Raw genomic sequence first — 24967 nt, 5'->3', positions numbered from 1 at the left:
TGGCAGACATTTAAGCAGATATTTCATAACGCTCAGCAAAAAATTATCCCGTTAAAAAGGACTCGATGAGAAGGATGAACCAACCGTGGTTAACAAAGGTGGTCAAGGAGAATATCCAATCAAAAATTAAGGCATACAAAGCAATGCAAACTATTGGTAGGCCAGAGGATTGGGAATCTTTTAGGAACCAGCAGTGGATGACTAAAAAGCTAATAAAGAGGGAGAGAATTGTACATGAAAGTAAATTGGCAAGAAATATAAAAACAAACAGCAAAAGCTTCTATAGGTATATAAAAAGAGAGAGAGTGGCTAAAGTGAGCCTTGGAGGATGTGACTGGAGAATTGATAACGGGGAACGGGGAAATGGCAGATAATTTAAACCAATATTTTGCATCGGTCTTCACGGTGGAGGACACTATAAACATCCCAAACGTATCAGATAAGCAAGGAGCTGATGGAAGGAAAGATCTTGTAACAGTCTCTATTGCGACAGACAAAGTATTTGTCAAACTAATGGGACTAGAGGCAGACAAGTCGCCAGGACTTGATGGCCTGCATCCAAGGGTTTTAAAGGAAGCGGTTGCAGAGATAGTGGAGGCATTGGTCAAAATATTCCAGAACTCTCCGGATTCCGGGAGGGTCCTAGCAGATTGGAAAACTGCTAATGTAATGCCCCTGTTCAAGAAGGGAGGGAGATTAAAAGCAGGAAACTATACACCAGTCAGCCTAACATCTGTAGTTGAGAAAATGCTAGAGTCCATTGTTAAGGAAGAAATAGCAGGACATTTAGAAAAGCTTAATGCAATCAAACAGAGTCAACATGGTTTTGTGAAAGGGAAATTATGTTTGACAAATTTGCTAGCGTTCTTGAGGATATAACAAGCAGAGTTGATAAAGGTAGATGTAGTGTATTTGGATTTCCAGAAGGCATTCAATAAGGTGCCACGTAAAAGGTTATTGCACAAGATAGGAGTTCACGGTATTGGACGTAATGTATTAGCATGGATTGAGGATTGGTTAACACACAGAAGACAGAGTTGGGATTAATGGGTCTTTTTCAGATTGGAAAGACTTAGGTAGTGGAGTACCACAAGGATCAGTCCTAGGACCTCAATTATTTACCATATTAATGACTTGGAGGAGGGACAGAGTGTAATGTATCAAATTTGCTGACGATACAAAAATAGGTGGGAGGGCATGTTGTGATGAGGACGTAAGGAATTTGTAAAGGATATAGATAGGTTGAGTGTGTGGGCAAAAACTTGGCAGATGGAGTTTAATGTAGGAAAGTGTGAGGTCATGCACTTTGGTAGGAAGAATCAAAAGGCAGACTATTATTTAAATGGAGAGAGACTCCAAAAAAGTGCAGCACAGAGGGATCTGGGTGTTCTTGTGCATGAAACACAAAAGGCTAGCATGCAGGTGCAGCAAGTAATTAAGAAGGCAAATAGAATTTTGGCCTTTATTGCTAGGGGGTTGGAATTTTAAAATAAGGAAGTCTTGTTACAACTGTACAGGCTATTGATGAGGCCGCACCTGGAGTACTGTGTACAGTTTTGGTCCCCATATTTAAGAAAGGATATAAGGTTCAAAAGAGGTTCACTAGGCTGATTCCTGGGATGAAGGGGTTGACTTATCAAGAATGGCTAAACAGGTTAGGCTTTTATTCATTAGAGTTTAGAAGAATGAGGGGTGATCTTATTGAAACGTACAAGATTCTGTGGAGGCTTGACAAGATAGATGTTGAGAAGATGTTTCCACTAGTGGGGAAATCTTGAACCAGGGGACATAGTTACAGAATAAGGGGACACTCATTTAAAACTTAGATGCAAAGGAATTTCTTCTCTGATGGTAGTGAATGTCTGGAATTCTCTACCCCAGAGAGTTGTGGAGGCTAGATCACTGAAAGTATTTTAAGAGTAGGTAGATAGACTTTTGAAATATTGGGGAGTTGAGGGGTATGAGGAGCTGACATGAAAGAGGAGTTGAGGCTCTGGGCAGATCAGCCCTGATCTTACTGAATGGCGGGGCAGGCTTGAGGGACTGAATGGCCTACTCCTGCTCCTATTTCTTATGTTCTTACGTGGTACAATGGGTGGTGCAAAACAGGAATGTAGGGAACAGTATAGTGAGGGGATTGACATTGTTCATCAGAAAAGTAATGGATGGGGTCATCAACAGTACCATCAAGCAGCTCTTGCTTTGCAATAACCTGCTCACTGATGCCTAGTTTGGGCCCCGCCAGGGCCACTCAGCTCCTGACCTCATTACAGCCTTGGTTCAAACATGGATAAAAGAACTGAACTCACGAGGTGAGGTAGGGGTGACTGCCCTTGACATCAAGGCAGCATTTGACCGAGTGTGGCATCAAGGAGCCCGAGCAAAACTGGAGTCAATGGGAAGCAAGAGGAAAACTCTCCACAGGTTGGAGTCATACCTAACACAAAGGGAGTTGGTTGTGCTTGTTGGAAGTCAGTCATCTCAGCTCCAGGGTATCACTGCAGGAGTTCCTCAGGGTAGTGCCCTCGGCCCAACGATCTTCAGCTGCTTCATCAATGACCTTCCTTCCATCATAAGGTCAGAAGTGGGGATATTCGCTGATGATTGCACAATGTTCAGCACCATTCACGACTCCTCAGATACTGAAGAAGTCCATGTCCAAATGCAGCAAGACCTGGACATTATCCAGGCTTCGGCTGACAAGTGGCAAGTAACATTTGAACCACACAAGTGTCAGGCAATGACAGAAGGCGCTGTCAAAGAAGCCTTGATGAGTTGCTGCTGTGCATCTTGTGGATGGTACACTCTGCTGCCACTGTGCATCAGTGGTGGAGGGAGTGAATGTTTAAGGTGGTGGATGGGCTGCTTTGTCCTAGATCATGTCGAGCTTCTCGAGTGTTGTTGTAGCTGCACTCATCCAGGCAAGTGGAGAGTTTCCCATCACGCCCCTTGACTTGTGCCTTATAATGGTAATCTGGCTTTGGGGAGTCAGAACGTGAGTTACTCTGTGCAGAATTCCCAGTGTCTGATCTGTTCTTGTAGCCACAATATTTATATGCTGGTCCAGTTCAGTTTCTAGTCAGTGGGAACCCCCACGATGTGGGGGATTCAATGATGGTAGTGCCATTGAATGTCAAGGAGAGATGGTCAGATTCTCTCTTGTTGGTGATGGTCATCGCCCTACACTTTTGTGATGCGAATGTTACTTGCCATTTATCAGCCCAAGCCTGCATATTGTCTAGGTCTTGCTGCATATGGACATTGATTGCTTCATTATCTGAGGAGTCACGAATGGTACTAAACATTGCGCAGTCATCAGCGAACATCCTAGATCATGTCTGCTCCATGTCCTAACCTGCCTGTTCTGTGTGCAGATCACTTGTCATGTGACTCTTTACATCACACTGTGGGCAGTACTGTTCTCCAGTCCAACATTAGCCTGTACTGTGCCAAACCCCCTTATGCTACACCTCCCCCCACCCAGGTCTTTGCCCAACATAGTTACTGTACAATCTTTCTTTATATGTAGCCCTTTGTCCCCAACTCAAGTCTCTGACAATAAATTCACACGGTCTGGAGGCTTGACAATTCTTCCAAATCTCATTCTGGTCATATTTGGAGGAGTGATAAGCTCAGTTGCTTTGGACAAGCTTTGTTGGCTTGGAGTTGAAATCTTAGTATTCTGTGTTCCTGGCACTAGGTTGTCTCCATCTGATTCATTTCTTGCGCTGCTTGACGTTAAATTTTTCCTTATCGACAACCTAGCTGCTTTGCTTGGACACCGTAGGCTTGTCCCATTCCTTCTAAAGGGAATGTTCACTCCATTCATTGATAGAGTAGACTTAGGTTTTCTTTTTTCTGTGGAGTCTGCCATGTTCTTCCTGGAAGTTGACGTTTCAAAACTGGAACCTTTATTTTCACCTGTTTCACAATTTCACCTAAACATTTGTTTACTCACTTATTTTCCAATTCTTTTCCAAACCTATTAATCTTTTCATTCAGCTCAGCAACTACCCTGATGAGTTCAGTTGTCTTTGCTTCAGAGTTATCTGTAGAACCCCAATACACGCTTAACAAGTTCACCTGGGCTTTCAGTTATTTTCGGAATCTTTTGCTCCTTAGATGCTTTCAATTCACTCGTTAGATCCTCAATCTGTTTCTTAGAATTTTCCTTTTCTGCTTTTAAAGTCTGGATTTGCTGTTCCAGACTGTGCATCTCATCTTTCATGTTCTTCAGATTGGAAGTTCCAACGTTTCATCAGTTTTGGTTGTTAATCCTGCTTTCAACCAACTGTTGTGATTCATCAGTAATTCAATCTCCTGTTCCAGGCATTTTTTACAATACGTAATAGGGACTTCTGATACTTGAAGTTCATCAAGTTCTAATGGAAGATCTATCTTTGTTAAATTTGATTCTGCAAGTTTATCATTTAGACGTTTTATGTCCTCATTGAAGTGTTCTGCTCCTGTGTTCTCAACAGTTCACATTTTTCATTAGCAAACCCTTCTTTCGTCTGTGAAAGTTGGTTCTCTGCACTGAACAGTTTTTCTGTAGCAGAGCCTGATTCCTCTGTGCTATTCTCCAAGCTCACATTCTGTAATTTTACTTCTGCTAGTTGGTTCTGAGCCTCTTTACTCTCCTTTGTGAGAACTTTGACTTCCACTTGGGTATGCTGCAGAAGTGGTAGTGAATTCTTTCAAACACTCGAATTGAAGCTGCAAGTTTTCTACCGTTTGTTGCTCCTGTACACAAGAATTCTTCATCTTCGCCTTTTCCTCTTGCAGTCTCAAAATTGTTGTGCAGCGATATTTTCTTTCTTCCATTCTTGTACCTCTTGGCTTCCTCCTGGAATATAGGCCATTGCTGAGTCTTCTCTGCCATTTGGTTCTTCAGTTTTTTCAGAGTGACATTAAATTCATTTTGCTCCTCTTCATTTTCCAGAGGAGCAAACTGACCTGAGGGATCCTTGGAGTGTGTGAAGCTCATTGGACAGGTTTTCCTTTTCTTTGTGATGCTCAGTTGTTTCTTCTTGAATTTTCTTGTGATTGAACAGAGTCTCTTCAACTTTTGCTGTTCCTTCATTCTGTTCTCCAAGGTAGTCTTCATTTCTTCGTGCTGCCTTAGGGTTATGTACTCCTTTTGCATTTGATGCAAAATTTGATCCAAAAGAGGAACTGCAGCGCTGAGGAAAACGGTTGGACTGTTAAAGAAAACCTGGAAAAATATTACATTTCCAAAGAGATATGTGAAGAAGTGGAAAGCAAGTTTGTTGCTGCTATGGGTAAAAGGGATGAGTAGATGGAAGAAGTGATAAGGAAGTATGCAGAGGTCAAACTGCAAAGTGAAAGATCACAATAGGAAAATGCTTGACTGCACTCAGACATCCAGGTATTGAAAGAGGGAATATAGTTACAGTATAGTTACAGTACATTCCTGTTGAAGAGCTTGAGACAATCCACTGTTATTTCAACTGTTTATTTTCTCCTTCAGCTCTTGCCTTCTCACTCTAAGCTTCTGTGCATTGCTTTGTTGCTACTGATGGTTCCAATGCAGCATTTTCTGAAGTAGTATTTAACATCTCTTTTAACTCCTCATGCTTTTCCAATGGCATATATTGATTCTTCAAGAGTATTTCAAGGCAGCAATTTATTTGAGTACGCATTCTGCCTGCCTGTACTTCTGGTTGAGTTATTCCAATTCCCTCTTCTATTTACCGACAATGGAATTCGGAATTGCTATTTCCACTTGTGTCTTTTAGTAGATACATACTGGTTCTGCACTCAATTCAGATTTTGGCTTACTGAATTTTTCTCTACATTCAATCTTTTGTGTTTCTTTCAAACCTCCTTGTTACCGTTATGATATTTCAGAAACTTGATTCATTGGAGACTTTAGTTTATCATGCGTGTTGAGAGATACATACTCTGCTTGAATCTTGTGTTTCAAGTCTTCCAACTCAGCTTTGATATGAACATTTTCTGATCTAATTTCTGTCTTTTCTTAATCCACCTGAAGCTTGGAATGCTCTGCGACTTTCCCGTCAATCAAAGCTAGCTGGCTGAGCACTGCCACCTGCTGTTGCAGTTTGGGTAATATGTCGGCATTTTCAAAAAAGACCTATTTCTAAGCCATTCGGCTGGTTTCCTGCCTCCTCCTTTCCTCTGCACTAAAGTCTTCAGCTCGTGCACTACATTGCGCTGACATGGTCTGCCACCCTCGTGTGGTTTGCTTGGGTATTATCTTTTTCCCTTGCGTTGCTTTATTGGGGGTGTTCTATCCCTCTTTTTAAGCTCTGCACACTCCACCACTTAAGGATTAAAATACTTGTCAGAGACTTTTAATACCTCACCAAAGCTGGCTGAGGATTCATCAATATCTTGCATTAGGATTACTTTATCAGCAAGTTTGCCAAAGAAGTATAAAAAAGTATTAACTTGGACTTCCTCTGATTTCCCACTTAATCCTGTTGTCCTCCTGTACCTTAAAAATCTTTTTCCGCCAAAGTCCCCAATTCTATGCCTGGTCTGGCCCTTGGATCAGCCCAAATTGATCTGGTAGGGTTGATTTATTATCCATTGTTGCTTTTTAGCACAGGGGAGTACAGCTTTAAGTGCTGTTGCACTTTTTAATGATGGCGTTGCAGTAAATGTTTCTCACGTCATCTTCCCAAGCTTGTTGGGTTTTGGCAGGTTCCCGCAGCGATCACGGACCTGACCTCAAATAGATCGATTTCTTGCAGCGAATTTTTTAATCAAAGATTTGGGCCCTTTAGAAATTTTTAGGAGTATTTTAGGGTAATTAAAAGGTGATTTCTGGCTTTGGCTGAATTTTTAAAACTTTGGTTTTTTTTTTCATTGGAGCTCGGCTGCCACATGAGATGGCACCGACTCTGAACCTGGGCTGGTCACAATTGGGTGATTGACGAAACAGACTGCTCTGACTGATTAATTCCCTGAAGACTTTTAAAGGCTAGTTCAGTGTTAGAATTGAATTTTTGCTCACCTTTGCTAGGCACTTCAACTCTGCAATCAATGGGGATTCACAATGGATCTCCACGTGTTCTTGTAGCGTCCTTTAACTGTGCAGTGGATTTTCCTTCTGCCCTTCAGTCTCCATGTCTGCAGTGGAGCTTCTTTCTAGGCGATTTCCAGATGCAGCTTTGAATCAGGTGCACTTCAGTCAGGTCAGGATGCTGTTCCTTTAGTTTTTCAGATTCTGGGGTCCTGCTCCAGCTTCTCTGGGGTTCTGGGTTCTTTCATTAGCTACCACCATGTTGTACCGGTTTTGTTCAGTGGGTCTCACAAAGGGGTTCAGAGGTTTGTACGGTTGAACAGTAACTGGTCGTTAGTAACACGTAACTATGTACATATGCACAAAGTATAGCCCATGCTATGAGCTAACTCCATGCTTGCTTCTACACAAGTCTCTAGGTCATGCCTGCTTCATGCCCTCTTTACATCACATTGTGGGCGGTATTGTTCTCCAGTCTCTCGTTAACTATTAATATGCCACACACCGTTACACTATAAGTTTTCCTCTTTACTCCCATTGACTCCAGTTTTGCTAGGACTCCTTGATGCAATGCTCAGTCAAAAGCTGCCTTGATATCAAGGGCAGTCGCTCACCTCATTCTTGAGTTCAGCTCTTTTGTCCATGTTTGGACCAAGCATATAATGAGGTCAGGAGCTGAGTGGCCCTGGCGGAACCCAAACTGAGCATCAGTGAGCAGATCATTGCTGAGTAAGTGCCGCTTGATAGAACTGTCCACATCACCTTCCATCACTTTGCTGATGATTGAGAGTATACTGATAGAACAATAATTGGCCGGGTTGGATTTGTCCTGCTTTTTGTGGACAGACATACCTGGGCAATTTTCTACATAGCTGGGTAGGTGCCAGTGTTGTAGCTATACCGGAACAACTTGGCTAGGGGCACAGCTAGTCCTGGAACACAAGCCTTCAGTACTATTGCTAGAATGCTGTCAGGGCCCATAGCCTTTGCAGTGTCCAGTGCCTTCAGCCATTTCTTGATAACACGTGGAGTGAATTAAATTGGCTGAAAACTGCGATCTGTGATGCTGGGGACCTCAAGAGGAGGCTGAGATGGATCATCCACTTGGCACTTCTGGCTGAAGATTATTTCAACTGCATCAGCCTGATCTTTTGTTCTGATGTGCTGGGCTCCCCCATCATTGAGGATGGGGATATTTGTGGAGCCTCCTCCTCCAGTGAGTTGTTTAATTGCTCACTTCTATTCACGACTGTAAAGCTTAGACCTGATCGGTTGGTTGTGGGATTGCTTAGTTCTGTCTTTCACATGCAGCTTCTGCTGTTTGGCATGTAAGTAGTATTGTGTTGTAGCTTCATCTGGTTGACACCTCATTTTTAGTATGCCTCATGTTGCTCCTGGCATGCCCTACTGTACTTTTCATTGAACCAGGGTTGATATCCTGTCTTGGTGGTAATGGTAGAGTGGTAATATGCTGGGCCATGAGGTTACAGATTGTGGTTATGTGCAATTCTGCTGCTGCTGCTAATAGCCCACAGCGCCTCATGGATGCCTAGTTTTGAGTTGCTAGATCTGTTCTAACATGGTGGTAGTGCCACACAACATGATAGAGGGGATCCTCAATGTGAAGATGGGACTTTGTCTCCACATGGACTATGTGGTGGTCATTCCTACCAATAGTCATGGACAGATGCATCAGCAAAAGGCAGGCTGGTGAGGATGAGGTCAAATAGGCTTTTCCCTCATGTTGGTTCCCTCACCACCTGCCGCAGACCCAGTCTAGCAGATATGTCCTTCAGGACTCGGCCAGCTCAGCCTGTAGTGGTGCTATTGAGCCACTGTTGATTATGGACCTTGAGGACCCCACCCAGAGTATATTCTGTGCCCTTGGCACCCTCAATGCTTCTTCTAATTGGTGTTTAACATGGAGAACTGATTCATTAACTGAGGGACGTGGTAATCAGTAGGAGGTTTCCTTGCTCTTGTTTGACCTGATGCCACGACACTTATTAGAGTCCGGAGTCAACGTTGAGAACTCCCAGGACAACTCCCTTCCGACTGCATACCATGGTGCCACCACCTCTGGTTATCCTGCCCTGCCGGTGGGACAGAACATACCCAGGGATGGTGATGGTGGCGTCTGCAACATTGTCTGTAAAGTATGATTCTGGGAGTATAACTATATCAGGCTGCTGCTTGACTAGTCTGTGAGACGGCTCTCCCGATTTTGGCACAAGGACCCAGATGTTAGTAGGGAGGACTTTGCAGGGTTGACTGGGCTCGGTGCACTGTTGTCATTTCTGGTACCTAGGTCGATGTCGGGTGGCCCATCCGGTTTCATTCCTTGTAGACTTTGTGCTGGTTTGATCCAACTGAGTGACTTGCAAGGCCATTTTAAAGGACAGATAAGAGTTAAGCGCATTGCTGTGGGTCTGGAGTCACATGTAGGCCAACTAGGATAAGGATTTCCTTCTTGAAAGGACACTAGTAAACCTGATGGACTTTTATGAAAATCCAATAATTTCATGGTCACCATTACTGAGAAAAGCTTTTTTATTCCAGATTTATTTAATTAATTGAATTTAAATTCTGCCAGCTGCCATTTGAACTCGTGTCTCCAGAGCATTAGTCCAGGTCTCTGGATTACTAGTCCAGACACATTACTTCTATGCTACTATTCCCTTTAGAGTCTAATGCATGTCAGCATGCGATTGTTCAGAGGGCACCCTGCTGAAGAAACGTGGTATGCCTCACTTCAATTAGGCATTATAATTAAATCGGTCAGGTTTCAGGCATGACACGGGGAACTACTTGGAAGGAAACAGTAAAGTGTCCTGAATGTTCAGCCATGTTCATTATGGTTACTGATATTCAGCCTGCCAGAGAATTGAAATGTGGAAATCTACAGTCTAGCTGCTGGAAATGGAGGGACAGAATGGTAGGTTGTTGCTTGGATGTTGCTCAGCATCTTCACCACATCCCCCCCCCCACCCCGCCCATATGTCTCTCCACGCAGGCTGATTACAAAGTGACCTTAGTTGAGACTATGAATTAATTCGAAAATCACACTTGCAGTTATCTTTTAACTGTAGTTGGTAAAAATGTTGATTGCTTAGACCTTAGCATGTGTGTTGTAAAGTTGAGGACAAGACCAAAAAAAAAGTGGAGACGGCAGCCAGCTGAAATGCATTTTTAAGAATGTTCTTTGTTTGCATGCTCCTGCCTGAACTGCATTTATATTATTTATCATGTCCACTCCAATCCGATGTAAAACAAAGCCATTTTCTTTAATAAATTGTCACTTGGATTTTTATCAGTAAATGTGTATCATGTGGCATGAAAAATGCAGCAAGCATTAATTTGGGAAATCGGGTTGCTGTGTGCTGCTTAAAGCCTGAAAATGACACAAATAGACTTCTCCAAAAAGTTAACCTGATTAATAAAATGCTTTAGTGAGCATTTCTACACACGTGTGTCTCAACTGTTTGATCATTCTAAAAGTGGGCTGAAGTGTAAGCAATGGTGTTTATCCAAGTTTTAAAAGAAATCTTAGGAAGTATTAATGCGAAAGACCTCCAACACGTGTCATGTTATCAGGTAACGTTGAGGTGTGAATTATATGGGCTGAACATCAAAAACCTAACTGCTTGGATCAGGATCACGAGTCTGAATGAAGAGTTTGAAGTTTTGAGATTTAATGAAGTAGATTGAAATTTTCTAGTTTGATGAGAATTCCGATTATTGAAAGTAGCTAATGGTTGGTTTCTCATTGAATGACAGGATATCTTGGACTGGCCAACGTCACGAACATTCTTCTACTGGCGTCTGCGCAGACTGCTCCTGGAAGACACCGTGAAGAAAAAGATCCTGGCTGCAAACTCGGAGCTGACTGACGGGCAGATTCAGGCAATGCTGAGGCGCTGGTTCGTGGAGGCAGAAGGAGCTGTGAAGGTAGGTTTCCAGGGAGCCATGCTGTGACTTGAGACTTATACTATCTGTTACTACCTGCGACTAGAGTAGTATTGCACGATGCTGCGAGCCAGCCAAAGATGTGCAGCAGAGGTGTTGAGTGCTAATTGTCCTTTCCAGCCATCATGTATTTGAGGTGAGAAAATTATGTGGCTGCATTTTGATCACCTGCCCAACCCTACATCCCTTCATGTTATCAGTGTAGCCCATGCTGTTTAAAACTTCTGATTTCGCATTTTTACAAGACCCAGCCAGGGGTTCAGCAACTTGTTCCCCAAATCAGCTGAAAATCAAATAATTCAGCAGTCAACGAGAGATAGTAAAAGATCATGTTTGCGTATAACAGGGAGGAAACAACTTGCATTTCCATAGTGCTCATTACACGGAGACGAATCTCAGAGGCCGGGACTTTCTGGCCCCTGTCACGGGGCGGAACCCACCGCGGGTGAGGCAGCGCTCCAGCCAGAAGCCTATTGACTTGCGGTGGGATCGGAAGCTCCCGGCGGCGGGCGGGCGCAGAAACTCCCGCCCAGAGCGTTTCACAGGATGGTAGATGGTGAAGATAAGTGTCAAAAGTTGCCAAAAATCAAGGCAGCAGAAACCCTGTGCACATAATACAGGGTTTCTGCTATACTTATGATCAGTTTCTGGTGGTGGAATGGGAACTGCTCCAAGGAGAGTAAATGTCTGCAAGGAGAGTTTTAAGAAGGTTTTTGAGGCCTAGGGTAAGGGAGTTTTGCTGGGTGGGACGAGGCAGCTGAGGAATCGGAGGAAGTGAAACAAGAAAACCAACAGACCCTACAGAGAAAGCAAATGGGAACTATTTACAAGGTGTTACCTGCACATAGCCCCTTATAAGCCAGTGAGAGGAGTGAGTACATTTTCTTTGATGGAAAATTGGCAGTATAAGACCAAAAGCAAAACACTGCGGATGCTGGAAATCTGAAATAAAATGGAAAATGCTGGGAACAACTCTGCAGGTCCAGCAACAACTGTGGAGGGAGAAGCAGAGTTAGTATTTCAGGTGAATGACTTTTCATCAGAACTGGAACAGAATATAAACTTAAAGTGAAGGGGACCCAAACAGCAAGCTAAACTATGAAATCTGCTGACAGATTAGATCTAGGGAATGTGAGGGATTGCTTTATCTGTCAAGGAACAACGCAATAGCAGTTCTCTGGGATCACAATGTCCCAAGGTATAGTACAGGGGGCTTCCAAAGAACAGAAATATAATTATGATAAAATAGAGTTGATTTTAGAAACGTTTGTACACATCAAGGCAAATAATGCTAGTCCTTGGGAATGAAACATATGTCACATTTTGCAATGTGAGCCCTTCTACCCTGGATGTAGGTTTAAAGATTGTGTGGTTAAGCTTCAGAATATTTACTTCTGTCACACATCTGAACTTTTCCATGTTATGCATCAACCGTTCATGTGGGGAAATGTCTTAAATTTTCCAGCATTATTATTCTTCTCAAAACTAAATCCGTCAAAACAATACAATTTTGTTTTTAAAAAGTGCCAGAACCCAGTGGTGTGCAGGAGTGCCGACGCATTCGGGATTGAAGGTGCTGAATTATACAGCAAGATTAGTGGGTATCTGTTATCATCAGGAATTGCATAGACAACTAGGAGTGGGCAATAAATGCTGGTCTAGCCAGTGAAGCCCACGTCCCATGAATGAATGAATAAAAAAAAAACAAGGGCAGGCACTGTATACAATCTGTTTCTCTTGAGTCAAATTATCTGGATGAGTGCAGCTCCCACAACACTCAAGAAACTTAACACCGCCCAGGCCAAAGCAGCCTGCTTGACTGGCACCACATTCACAAGCATTCACTCCCTCCACCATCGATGCACAGTAGCAGTAGTGTGTACCATCTACAAGATGCACTGCAGGAATTCATCAAGGCTCCTTAGACAGCACCTTCCAAACCCATGACCACTACCATCTGGAAGGACAAGGGCAGTGGATAGATGGAAACACCACCACCTGGAAGTTCACCACCAAGTCACTTACCTGACTTGGAAATATATCGCCATTCCTTCACTGTTGCTGGGTCAAACTCCTGGAATTCCCTTCCTAACAGCACTGTGGGTGTACCTACACCACATGGACTGCAGCGGTTCAAGAAGGCAGTTTACCATCACCTTCTCAAGGGCAACTAGGGATGGGCAATAAATGCTGGCCCAGCGAAGCCCACATCCTGTGAATGAGTGAATAAATAAAAAACACAAGGGCAGGCACTGTGTACAATCTGCTCCTCTTGAATCAAATTATCTGATCATTCAAGTTTTTTTAGCACTGAGTTCCCGCTGTGCTGTTAATTTATGTTGCTCATTGGATAATTTGAAATTTTGGTGCAAAAACTCAACTTCAAACAATTGGCATTACACTCAATCAGTAAGGTGTAAAGGTATAGTTTAATGGATGGTAGAAATAAAAGTTCAAAAATGACGAACAAATAGATATGATTTGCATTTTTCTATGATCTAACCAAAATATCACAACCAGATCCATTACTTCAGGTTTGATATTGTTTATATTACTTGGGTGTTCCTTAAACACTAACCGAGTTTAACCTGTGCTCTTCCCAATACAATCGGAAATTATTCAGAATAGTGAGATCTCATACCAATGGAAATTCTATGGGCAGAATCATCCCAGATTTGCACAAAGTGCAGTACTGGGCAGTATAAAGGCCATTTTACCCGCCGGCCGCAATGGCGGCTTTTTGCGCCGTGTTGTCCCATTCCCGGTACATCCTGCCTCATTAATAATGCATTCCCGGGAAACACGCCGGATCACTGGTGGGGTGGCCTCTGATTCGCCAGCCCTGCCATCACCTCAGGCCTTCAGTTACCCGGGCGCCAGATTTAAAGGCTGCCCCTGCACAGAGCTAGCTCTCTCTCTCTAAGGCATCAGGAGCTGCTGGAAAGTCATGGCTGCCAAAGGGAGGAAACATGCTGCCCTCAAATTTAGCAACACCTCCCTCGGGCACCTACTGAACACTGTGGAGGCCCCGCCATGAAGTCCTCTACCCCGCTCTGGGCGAAGACCAGCAAGCAAGGTGACAAATCCAGCTTGGGAGGTTGTGGTTAGTGCCAGCGCCCTACAAAAGAGGATAGCCACCCAGAAAGAGGATGAATGACCTCATCCGTTCCACCAGGGTAAGTCACCCTTGTCATCACTCTCAACTCACACACTCACAAGCCCATCACACATTCACAGGGATCTCACTCACTGCTGGTTCAAGGAACATCACCACTTACTCTCTCTCTCACACGTACCTTAGTCTGCCCTGCAGATCATCCCGTCTTTCGCAAACTGGTTTCACGACGGTGTAAAACCAATTTATGACCTTCTCGCCATATTGTGTGTGTGTGTGTGTGTGTGTCCCCCGCCTGCCATGATGCCTGACACCAACAGGGCCAGAAAATTCTGGCCTATGTTCCTATCAGTTTGTGTGCAGGAGAGTTGCAAGTGTGTCATTGTGACTTTAAGTCAGTTGTTTACGTGTAAATGTTGTGCTTGCCAGCATATAAACATCAGGGTTTTAACTTGACGTTGAAGGCATGAAAAGCCTTCCTAAAAATCAAAAATTACAAAGTGGGGCAATTTAAGTAAAAAAAAAATAGAGCTAGTTCCAATTAAAATGAATAGAAAAGATCAAAGGGGCCAAGTCAAATCCAGAGTGCGCTCTTATCATCACACTGCTCCAGTAGCTCCTCAAGGGACTAATAACTGACAAGGTATTTGACATAAGGAAAATAAGAAAATAAAGTTCTAAACTTTGACGGAACAAAAAAAGACTCTCCCAACCTTGGTCAACGCATAAAGCGAAAATACTCTGGAGCCACACCATCCTCCCCAGGTAGAAGGTGCTCTCGATGCAAGCATTTTGTTAACTAATACTCACAATAATCAACTCTGATTATATTAAGCTACAATTAATCTGCACCCTGGAATGTGTTGATAGGAACTGGCATGCTGTTACTTAATTAAAACCAAAAGGATTAAAAATATTAATGGTATTAAATATTCTCCTAAACCACAAGCGCTGGAATTCTTGGCTAAATCTGCTCTTCTTATGCAAGCTTAAAATGAACAGTCCTTTACATCCTTTGAATCTTCAACCTCACATGCCAAGTCTTACTTTGTTTAAGCTTATGACAAGATCGCACCATGAATATGCATTTTAGCATTAGGAGCTGTCAAAAAGGCATTGGGAAGCATTTTTTGTGAAGCAAGTATGGCTTGTGTAGCCAAAATTTTTTAAAAAAAGATACCAAAGAAGCTGGTCTATAAAGCAGCCTCCAAATTTAAACTACTAGTAGGATAGCAGGATAGGTAGTCACAACATCAGACTGTGACTCATAACCTAAAGGAGCAGAGAGGAGAGATCTGTGTCACAGCAGAGCCTTGGAAACATAACCTTACATTTGGAGAATCTTTAAGTGGGGGCCGGGGTCAATAGGAGATGGTGGTGATTTGGGAGGAAAAAATAGAGATATGAAGAGAATGATTTTCTGTTTAAAACACTTCACCTTTATGTCCCTTCCAGTTTTGAGGCACTAATTGTCAATCTGGTGAGATCTCACAGGTGCTAGCAACTCCTTACAATCTTATTCAAGTGCCATGAACCTTGACAATGATTATTGAAAGACATTAAAGGGCATTAGAACCAAACCTGTCGCTATTCTCAGCTAATGTCCACAAATCCAACTTTCTAGCAGGGATTATTGGATGGTAATCAGGAAATCCCAGCTGATTGTTATTATCTTCTACCTCCCAAATTTGAGCCACTTGCAGTGCTCCAACTCTCACCTAACCTGAGGTAAACTAGTTGGCATAAACCAGAGATTGAATTTGAGATTCTGTGAGGTTACTGCCACGCCAAAAGCTGATGTTACCAAAAGCGAAGCCATTAGAAAACTGTAAATTTATTTTTAAATGGCCATATTTTTCAGTTGAGGCTACCAGCACTCATCGTTATTTAAGAGTAAACCTAGGAGTACCTCCCAAGGACCACGCAAGCTTGGTTGATCTCAGTAATAAGTTAGTTGCTATCCGAGTTGCCCTGCTCCTCCAGAGCTACACAAGAAGGGTATCCTGCTGAGAGACTCGCCATTGAAATACATGGACCAATGTGAAGTTGTAGTTACATGATAAATGCCCACTAAACACACCATAAAAATTGGAGAGTGCCCATTTCTGTGTAAGTGAATTTTAAACAGCATGATGTGTCTTAAATTACTTCCAAGCAACATCTCTGGCACTGAAAATTAACTTTTACAAATGTGATGTCTCATTTCTTCAAATTCAAATTATTGTTGGAGATTTTTTTTAAAAAGTAAAGCTTTTCTTTAGGTCTCTTATATCTGTTTCTCTTTTAATCCAATTTTTCCTCTCTTTATTTTGCTTTCTGCTATTGATTTATCAATTAATTAAATATTCAAACTTATACTTCCTGGTTCAGATGCTCAGCAAGGAGCTCAATCTGGTTGGTTAAAGAGGGGTGCAATTGTTTGCCCTGGTTACACAGGTCCCAGATCCCCTGTAGAGTGCTCTCCACTGAAATGAATTTATAATCATTGCAGCTTCTAGTGCAAAACCCATAGAATGTCTGTGGAGAAGTGTAAGCATAATGACACCTGATGCCATTCGTTTGCCACTGACCTCAAAGTCCAGCCAGTGTTTTGTAAACGTTCCTCCAATTTGTAAAATACTTAAAATGTACACGTATACCACAGACACGGCTTAGACATCTGTAAAGTGGGTCCATCAATTTGTCTTATTACAGTAATACTGCTCTGTGCGCCTTTGTGAGTGGCACTGGAACTAATGACACAAGATGCACAGAGTATGTATGCACAGAGCAATGCTTCATGGACAACTAACTATTAATGTTAGGGGAGCACAGATGTGAGCGCCAACTTTCTATTAGCATTGAAATCGTTCTAAACTTCTTTACCCAGTGGACTGCCTGAGCAGTTCTGAATTGCAGCATTGCACCAGGCTGCTGTGAAAGCAAGCCAGAGAATAAAAGGAAAGCCTGCAAATGCTGGGATTCCTAAATAATAACAAAAATGTAGGTTCTTCAGGATCTGTAAAGAAGACCCTTTATTATAACAGATGCTGTATTTTAAGTGTTTACTGTTGTGAAATCAAACTAGTTAGCCTACGCACTGGCCGGGATCTGGCATCTCTTTCATTTTTTCAGTCAGGAATCAGATTGCTGATAAGTTATATTGTCACTTTTGACTTTAATGCATCCTGAACTGAAGTGGCAGCATCCAGTGACAGTCTCAAAGATGCTTTTGGCAAACTGTATGCTTGAGCTGAATCAGAAAGCGTGGCTGCTGCAGCATTGTCCGCCCCCCGATATTCAAATGCTGACTTTGACCCTGGCCGTCCCCTAATGAAACAAATCTGCCTCTAAGGCTCCCCAAGAAGACGACCTTGCCACTTTCAGTAGGTCTCTGAGCAGCTTGTAGCAAAATGGATTCATCGAGTTTATTCAAACAAAATTGGACGAAAATTAAAGAGTCAGCATATGACCAACTCAGCACCAAAGAAAACATAAAGTCCTGTGAAGTGCAAGGTTCTGTCCTGAGGTTGTAAAAGGCTCAGCGGTTTTAGTTTGTAGTGTCTGTGTGATAGATGAGGGCCAAATCAAAAAAAAGTATGCACTTCACCGAAAGGCACCTTCTCACATTTGACTTCAAGCCCTGTATAAGAGTTTGTGCTGTTTTCCAGTTGCTATCGGGAAGAACATCCACATAAAACCAAGAGAAAAGGAGGTTATTTTGTACATTGACAAACATCTTGCACCTGCTAGACTCCAGGGCTACATATAGCTCATCTCATGCAGCTGGAGGCTTGTAATGGTTGAGGACCAAGGCAAGAAGTGGGAGAGAACCAATCCATCAATTGACTGCTTACTGCAAGGACTCTACAACATTACTTCTGTATCCCAAAACAGCTGATTGCACGTGATCATCAAATGCCTGTGAAATGTTTGAAGTATATGTAAAACTATACAATTCGTATCACTGTTGTATCACTATCACAGTGGTATGAAAGGTACGGACATAAGAAAAGACCATCAGTGGGCAACCTATCCGTTAGATGCTGCAACCTTGTGCGCCATCCTCCCCAGTTACTGTTAATGTCAACTCCCGTGGGAAGCAAAAAATCTGTGATCAATTTCAGTAAAAAAAAACTAATTCCTCTGCAAGGCAAGCTGTCTACAAAAGATCATTACCACCTAAAATGCATTGTTAAATGTGCTTAAATATGTCACATTGCCCTTGGGAACTTATTTTTCATAGCCCTTCTCAGGAGCAAAGTTTCTGCAAGAATTCTTTTTAATCCCCAACTTCTCCATTCCTCTCCTGAAATTGTTGACTCTTGCTGGTGTTAAGTTTTGAGGGTGCAGGCAGCCCTCTGCTACCTTGTCTAAAAGTGGTTATTTGGCATTCGAGGGAGGCAATTTAAAAATGGAGACACCACAGCCGTGTCAAATGCCATCAGCTGATGTCCACATGCTTGCACTTTCTTAGCAGTTGTCACTGGGTACCAATGAGAAATGGGAGCATTCTTCCACCGGGTGGTGTTAATGCCACTTATAACAGCTAAATGCTGTTCGGGCTAAGATTACCTGACTGAGCAGACTGAGAACGGAGCCTGGAACTTTGTAATGTGTATGGCTTAATATTGTAATAAGACCATAAGACAGCAGCAGAAATTAGGCCATTCGGCCCATCGAGTCTGCTCCGCCATTCAATCATGGCTGAGAAGTTTCTCAACCCCATTCTCCCGCCTTCTCCCCGTAACCTTTGATCCCCTTACCAATCAAGAACCTATCTATCTCCGTCTTAAATACACTCAATGACCTGGCCTCCACAGCCTTCTGTGGCAATGAATTCCATAGATTCACCACTCTCTGGCTAAAGAAGTTTCTCCTCATCTCTGTTCTAAAAGGTCTTCCCTTTACTCTGAGGCTGTGCCCTCGGGTCCTAGTCTCTCCTACTAATGGAAACATCTTCCCCACGTCCACTCTATCCAGGCCTTTCAGTATTCTGTAAGTTTCAATCAGATCCCCCCTCATCCTTCTAAACTCCATCGAGTATAGACCCAGAGTCCTCACACATTCCTCATATGTTAAGCCTTTCATTCCTGGGACTGTTCTCATGAACCTCCTCTGGTCCCTCTCCAGGGCCAGCACATCCTTCCTGAGATATGGGGCCCAAAATTGCTCACAATATTCTAAATGTGATCTGACCAGAGCCTTATAAAGCCTCAGCAGCACATCCCTGCTTTTATATTCTAGTCATCTCGAAATAAATGCCAACATTGCATTTGCCTTCCTAACTACCGACTCAACCTGCAAGTTAACCTTAAGAGAATCCTGGACTAGGTCTCCCAAGTCCCTTTGCACTCCAGATTTCTGAATTCTCTCCCCATTTAGAAAATAGTCTATGCCTCTATTCTTCCTACCAAAGTGCATGACCTCACACTTCCCCACGTTGTATTCCATCTGCCACTTCTTTGCCTATTCTCCTAACCTGTCCAAATCCTTCTGCAGCCTCCCCGCCTCCTTAATACTACCTGCCCCTCCACCTATCTTTGTATCATCTGCAAACTTAGCCAGGATGCCCTCAGTTCCTTCATCTAGATCATTAATGTATAAAGTGAAAAGTTGTGGTCCCAACACTGACCCCTGCGGAACTCCACTAGTCACCGGCCGCCACCCTGAGAAGGACCCCCTTATCCCCACTCTCTGCTTCCTGCCAGACAGCCAATCTTCTGTCCATGCTAGTACCTTGCCTCTAGCACCATGGGCTCTTATCTTACTGAGCAGCCTCCTGTGCGGCACCTTGTCAAAGGCCTTCTGGAAGTCCAAGTAGATAACATCCATTGGCTCTCCTTTGTCTAACCTACTCGTTACCTCCTCAAAGAATTCTAACAGATTTGTCAGACATGACCTCCCCTTGATGAAACCATGCTAACTTTGCCCTATTTTACCATGCAATTCCAAGAATTCTGAAATCTCATCCTTAGTAATGGACTCTAAAATCTTACCAACGACCGGGGTCAGGCTAATCGGCCTGTAATTTCCCATCTGGCTTTACCCAAAGCGCCATTGGAAAACTAGTTGAGCACAATTTTTATTTAAAGTCATACAGTTTTATACATTAAAGTACCCATGCAGGAAGTTAACTTAAACATGTTACTGCACAAAGGCATTGAATATCTTGGCCTTCTTTTGAGAGGTGTCAGTTGTACAGGAGCTTCTAAAGGGTCCGGAACTACAAACTACGTTGAGATAGGTTCCTAGATCATGATGCAAAAAATTTTTTTAACATATTTGTAATTCTATTTCAAGAGCCGGGAAAATGTTTTGCTATTGGATCTGTGAGCATAGCATTTCACATGGAGTGACAACATGCCTTTACAGTTTTAAGATTTTAATTTGCTTCAAATATATTATCTTGTCTTCTTTCAGTCACTGGTCTTCAGCCTCAAGTACTAGAAGGAGCCTTAAGAAGATCTTTATTTAGATGTAACAAACTTAGATAAAATTAAGAGGTTGGCCTGGATTTTTGCGGGGTGGGACTGACTTTGGAAACACTTAAAAATGGTGATTCCGGGATTTCCACTCCATTCCCAGTGGCAGCAATTTTCGCTGGTTTGGGATAAGGATGCAGGGACCGAACCTGAACCCTGCACTGCTGACCTAGCCGGCTCCATTGCAAGGGTAGGCATCTCATACCCCCTCACAATGGAGTCGAGCCAACTTTTGTATGGTTCGTGGTTCATGGCTCCTCAGGGGAGTCATGAACCGTAGTCAGAATTTGGGGAAAATTGAGAGTCACGAGGCCCTTTTATATTGAAGTGGGCCTGCCAAGTCAAGAAATTTCCCGTTTCGAGCTACCCGCCTTGTTTGATCTCCAGAATTAATTTCCATCTCTGTAAGATCAACCACCGGAACTGGATAAAACCCAATGTCAATAGTAGCAGACTCCATTCGTTGTAACTGTCCTTAAGATCCATTGTAATATAATTAGAGTTGCACCTCAAGATTTTCATTCATTTTTGGTAGCACATGTAGAAAATTGATCACTAACAATGCACTCCCCTTTCCAGGCCTATCTGTGGGATGACAATAAGGATGTAGTAGAATGGCTGGAGAAACAAATACTAGAGGAAGAAGGAGCTCGCTCAGTCATTGATGAGAACATCAAGTACATCTGCAGAGATTATATTCTCAAACAGATCCGAAGGTGAGATTCACTCTGACTTTGCTCTATACAGGACTGCCCAAATACTATTCCTCTTTTTAAGATTACTGGTATTGCAATTTATAAATCTGGCACAAATATGTTAAAAGCCTTCTTTATAGTGTTCATCACCACTTCACATAGAAAGAAGTAGCACAAAACTAATTAGTGACAGGGGGAAAAATGTCACATTTTCCAGGAACCAATCAAAAAACATTTTACTGGTATCTACTGCTATCCACTGTCTATACACCTCTTTCAAACATTTACTATATTTTCCAACTCTCAACCAGCAATGCCACAGGAGATCCACTAGTTTGGGGTGGGGGTGTTGGAATTGGGCAATGAGTGCAAAACTATTTAGCTTCATTAGCTGGTTCTCAAGTAACAATAGTGGAGGGCTGGGACTTGGTTGTCAATCCATTCTCTGCAGTGGGGAACAGTGTGGTGCAAGGAAGGTGAAAGAGGAAAAAGGAGATAAAAAGTAAGCAAAATTCTGACATTGGAGCCATGAAGTCTAGGACAATAGGGCTTTGTTTGCTATTGTACTGATAATATAGAATGCAGATTAATGCATGCATTTCTAAGATATATTTAGTAGCTGAAAGCAGTCATAGTTGTAACTGTTGGGGTTGAAGAGGTGAGGATGAGAAGGACATGTCTTCCACACCCAAAAAACTACCTACCACCCCTCGATTCCAAATCCCAGAATGCTATATGTGTGTGGCCTCTGCATCCTTTTATCCACAAAAACAAGTGGATCCCACTTTACCTTTTACAAACTGTAACTTGTTCAGTATTTTGTGTGCACCAATGTTACTAAGTATGCATTTAGCAGGAGTCTTGTGCAGCCAGTGCAGAGATGTCCATCAACCATTTCCCCAAACGTTTATCCAGCATATCTCCAAGTGACTCTCAGAAGGCCTTGTAATTTGCATTTTTTTCTTCCCAGGGACGTCGCACAGCAAGGTATTAATTTTCAGTTAGGTTACACGTGTGTTAACTAAATTGGGCAATGGAAAATCAGAAAGACAGAGTTGGAAAGACAATCAAGAGGAATCAGTGTATCACAAGTTGAAAAAGTGTGCTGATTCTAGTCCTTGCAGACCTTTTCCACAACCCTTACCCACCCACCCTGTACAGATCTCATCCCAATCAGGGGAGGGTGATGAACCACAGCATTTGAGAACCACTTCAAGGTTAAACTAAAAGCTGACAAGCTGTGAAAGTAGCTGGCAGTTAAGAGGTGATGGTGGTTGCATCATGTACTTAACCGGATGTTACTAAGTATGCATTTAGCAGGAGTCTTGTGCAGCCAGTGCAGAGATGTCCATCAACCATTTCCCCAAACGTTTATCCAGCATATCTCCAAGTGACTCTCAGAAGGCCTTGTAATTTGCATTTTTTTCTTCCCAGGGACGTCGCACAGCAAGGTATTAATTTTCAGTTAGGTTACACGTGTGTTAACTAAATTGGGCAATGGAAAATCAGAAAGACAGAGTTGGAAAGACAATCAAGAGGAATCAGTGTATCACAAGTTGAAAAAGTGTGCTGATTCTAGTCCTTGCAGACCTTTTCCACAACCCTTACCCACCCACCCTGTACAGATCTCATCCCAATCAGGGGAGGGTGATGAACCACAGCATTTGAGAACCACTTCAAGGTTAAACTAAAAGCTGACAAGCTGTGAAAGTAGCTGGCAGTTAAGAGGTGATGGTGGTTGCATCATGTACTTAACCGGATGGTAAAATGCATCTGATGTTAAAATAGTGGCGTTGAACTAGATATTCCTGGCAGTTCTGGAACCTCGATGTGATAATGATAGCTCTTTAAGAGCAAACATCTCTGGTGTGATGCACAGTCTGTTTACAGCACAGTTGTCCATGGTTGTTCTTTAGGATTTCTGGTTTCCAAATGTATTCATTTAAATTGCATTACCTAATACCTTTGCTAATCATACATTTTATGTCCCTTCATTTTTAATTAGTCTTATTTTTCCACCATTGTAATGTCTAATTTTGTAATGCTGTCAGTCTGAAGATGATTGTTAAGATTACAGAAAGTAATGGTTTGATTGTACTTTGTCTTTGCAGTCTGGTGCAGGCCAATCCTGAAGTTGCCATGGATTCTATTGTCCACATGACCCAACACATCTCACCTACTCAGAGAGCTGAAATTGTCCGCATTCTGTCAACAATGGATGCCCCTGCTTCAACATAGAGGACACATAGACTGGATTCTGCAGGGAGCTGACTGTTCTATCACAACAGCCATATGGACGAGGATATGAAGGACATTATGGAGTGCAGATACTCAAGCACAGAAATATGGACACTGCCGCACAGTTGTAACAGTTTTTAATTTGTATCTGAGACATAAGAAAAGGATGAATTTAATTTGACCAGATGTAGATTTTGATGTGCTATAAATGTAGGCATTCTTGGCACTGAATTGCACCTTGAACACTCATGTCCTCATGAAAGGTACTGAAGATGCCTTAAAGATAAAGTGCTCACAGTTGCTGGTCCATAAAATTCTTATCAAGCTGCCAACAATCAAATCTATACACTACAGTTCTCAGTTCTTTTTTGGGCATAAAATGACAGCACACCTCATGAAGGGCATGTAGTACATTGTGGTTTGCAGTGCTAGTTAATTAAGCAATTGATGTAGAATGGTTTGCGGAAATATTTTAACATTTCTTTATGTAATCAGCTACCTTCACCATCCTGAACTGCTGCTGTGGTTTATTTAAAGAAAAATTTAAAATAGGAGCTGGCTTAAAAGAATAGTTAAACAACGAAGTGAAAGTTACACCCAGCACCACTCCACCCCCCGCCCCCCCATAATTTGCCATTGACTTAAAAGTCCGAAAAAAAGTTGTGCAAAAATGCAGGGACAGAGAGTAGGGGGAATTATGACGGTGCAGAAAAGATGCCCATTGCGCTAAGCCCCACAACTCTTAATTAATGAATCAGTGTGTACACCAGAAGGTGAAGATGTGAATATTTGAGATTTTTCTATTTTTAAAATAAAAACCACCAGATAGTTTGTTCCCAACTATGTTACTGAATTGAATTTTCATTGGTACACACTGCTGGTTAATTGACAGGTGGATTCTGAGGATGCTCATGCAGATGGACCAATTTTAGGGGAAAGGATTTATTGAGGGAGAAGGAGCAGTAGCCATTTTCAGCCCCAGCTACTTTAATCTGATTTGCAGGAGGGAAAAATTACAATTTCATATTTTACCATAAGCCTAATAATTGCCAAATCCAACACGAAAACTGACAATAACACTAGTAATGAAATGTCAGGAGGAATCTGTGAAAGAAAAGCATCAGCATTTTCTCCTCCGCCTGGGTCCTGAAGGAAGGGTCTGCAGTTTGAATGTACAAGGGTGACGATATGAGGAGGAATGTTTAAATAGGCAGAGAAAATGTTATTCACTGTAGCATTAATAAACTCCAGTCTATTACTTCAGTTTAACCCTTTCCTCGGTATTACCCTAAAGGACTTAAAGGAACAGTGCACCAAGAACCAGTCCAAAATATTTTGTAGCTTTAGATCGATCATCACAATTAGTAACGTTTTGCCACCACAGTACATTTTCTTTTTCTGTTGTCTGGCAGTGTGTGGCTTTAGGGAAACAAAAACGTACATTTAGTAAGTAAATATTTAATTTGCACCATGTAAC

At 42.5% G+C, this 24967-nt stretch overlaps 1 protein-coding gene across 2 annotated transcripts in view; it reads left to right on the top strand.

Moving 5' to 3' along the window:
• The window catches only part of acaca (acetyl-CoA carboxylase alpha), a 295703-nt gene extending 270950 nt beyond the window's left edge, over positions 1 to 24753 (top strand). For both annotated transcript variants that reach the window (XM_078547966.1, XM_078547965.1), the window contains 3 exons: positions 10790 to 10960; positions 21137 to 21273; positions 23364 to 24753. In XM_078547966.1, the coding sequence (XP_078404092.1) occupies positions 10790 to 10960; positions 21137 to 21273; positions 23364 to 23490 (435 nt within the window). In that variant the 3' untranslated portion in view covers positions 23491 to 24753. The remainder of the gene's footprint in view (positions 1 to 10789; positions 10961 to 21136; positions 21274 to 23363) is intronic.
• The last annotated feature ends 214 nt before the right edge of the window (positions 24754 to 24967 follow it).

This window comes from Cetorhinus maximus, chromosome 9, assembly GCF_964194155.1.
Source record: "Cetorhinus maximus chromosome 9, sCetMax3.hap1.1, whole genome shotgun sequence".
NCBI classification, from domain to species: Eukaryota; Metazoa; Chordata; class Chondrichthyes; order Lamniformes; family Cetorhinidae; genus Cetorhinus; species Cetorhinus maximus.
The sequence above is the reverse complement of the archived record's forward strand: the minus strand, read 5'-3'. Positions and strand labels throughout refer to the sequence as shown.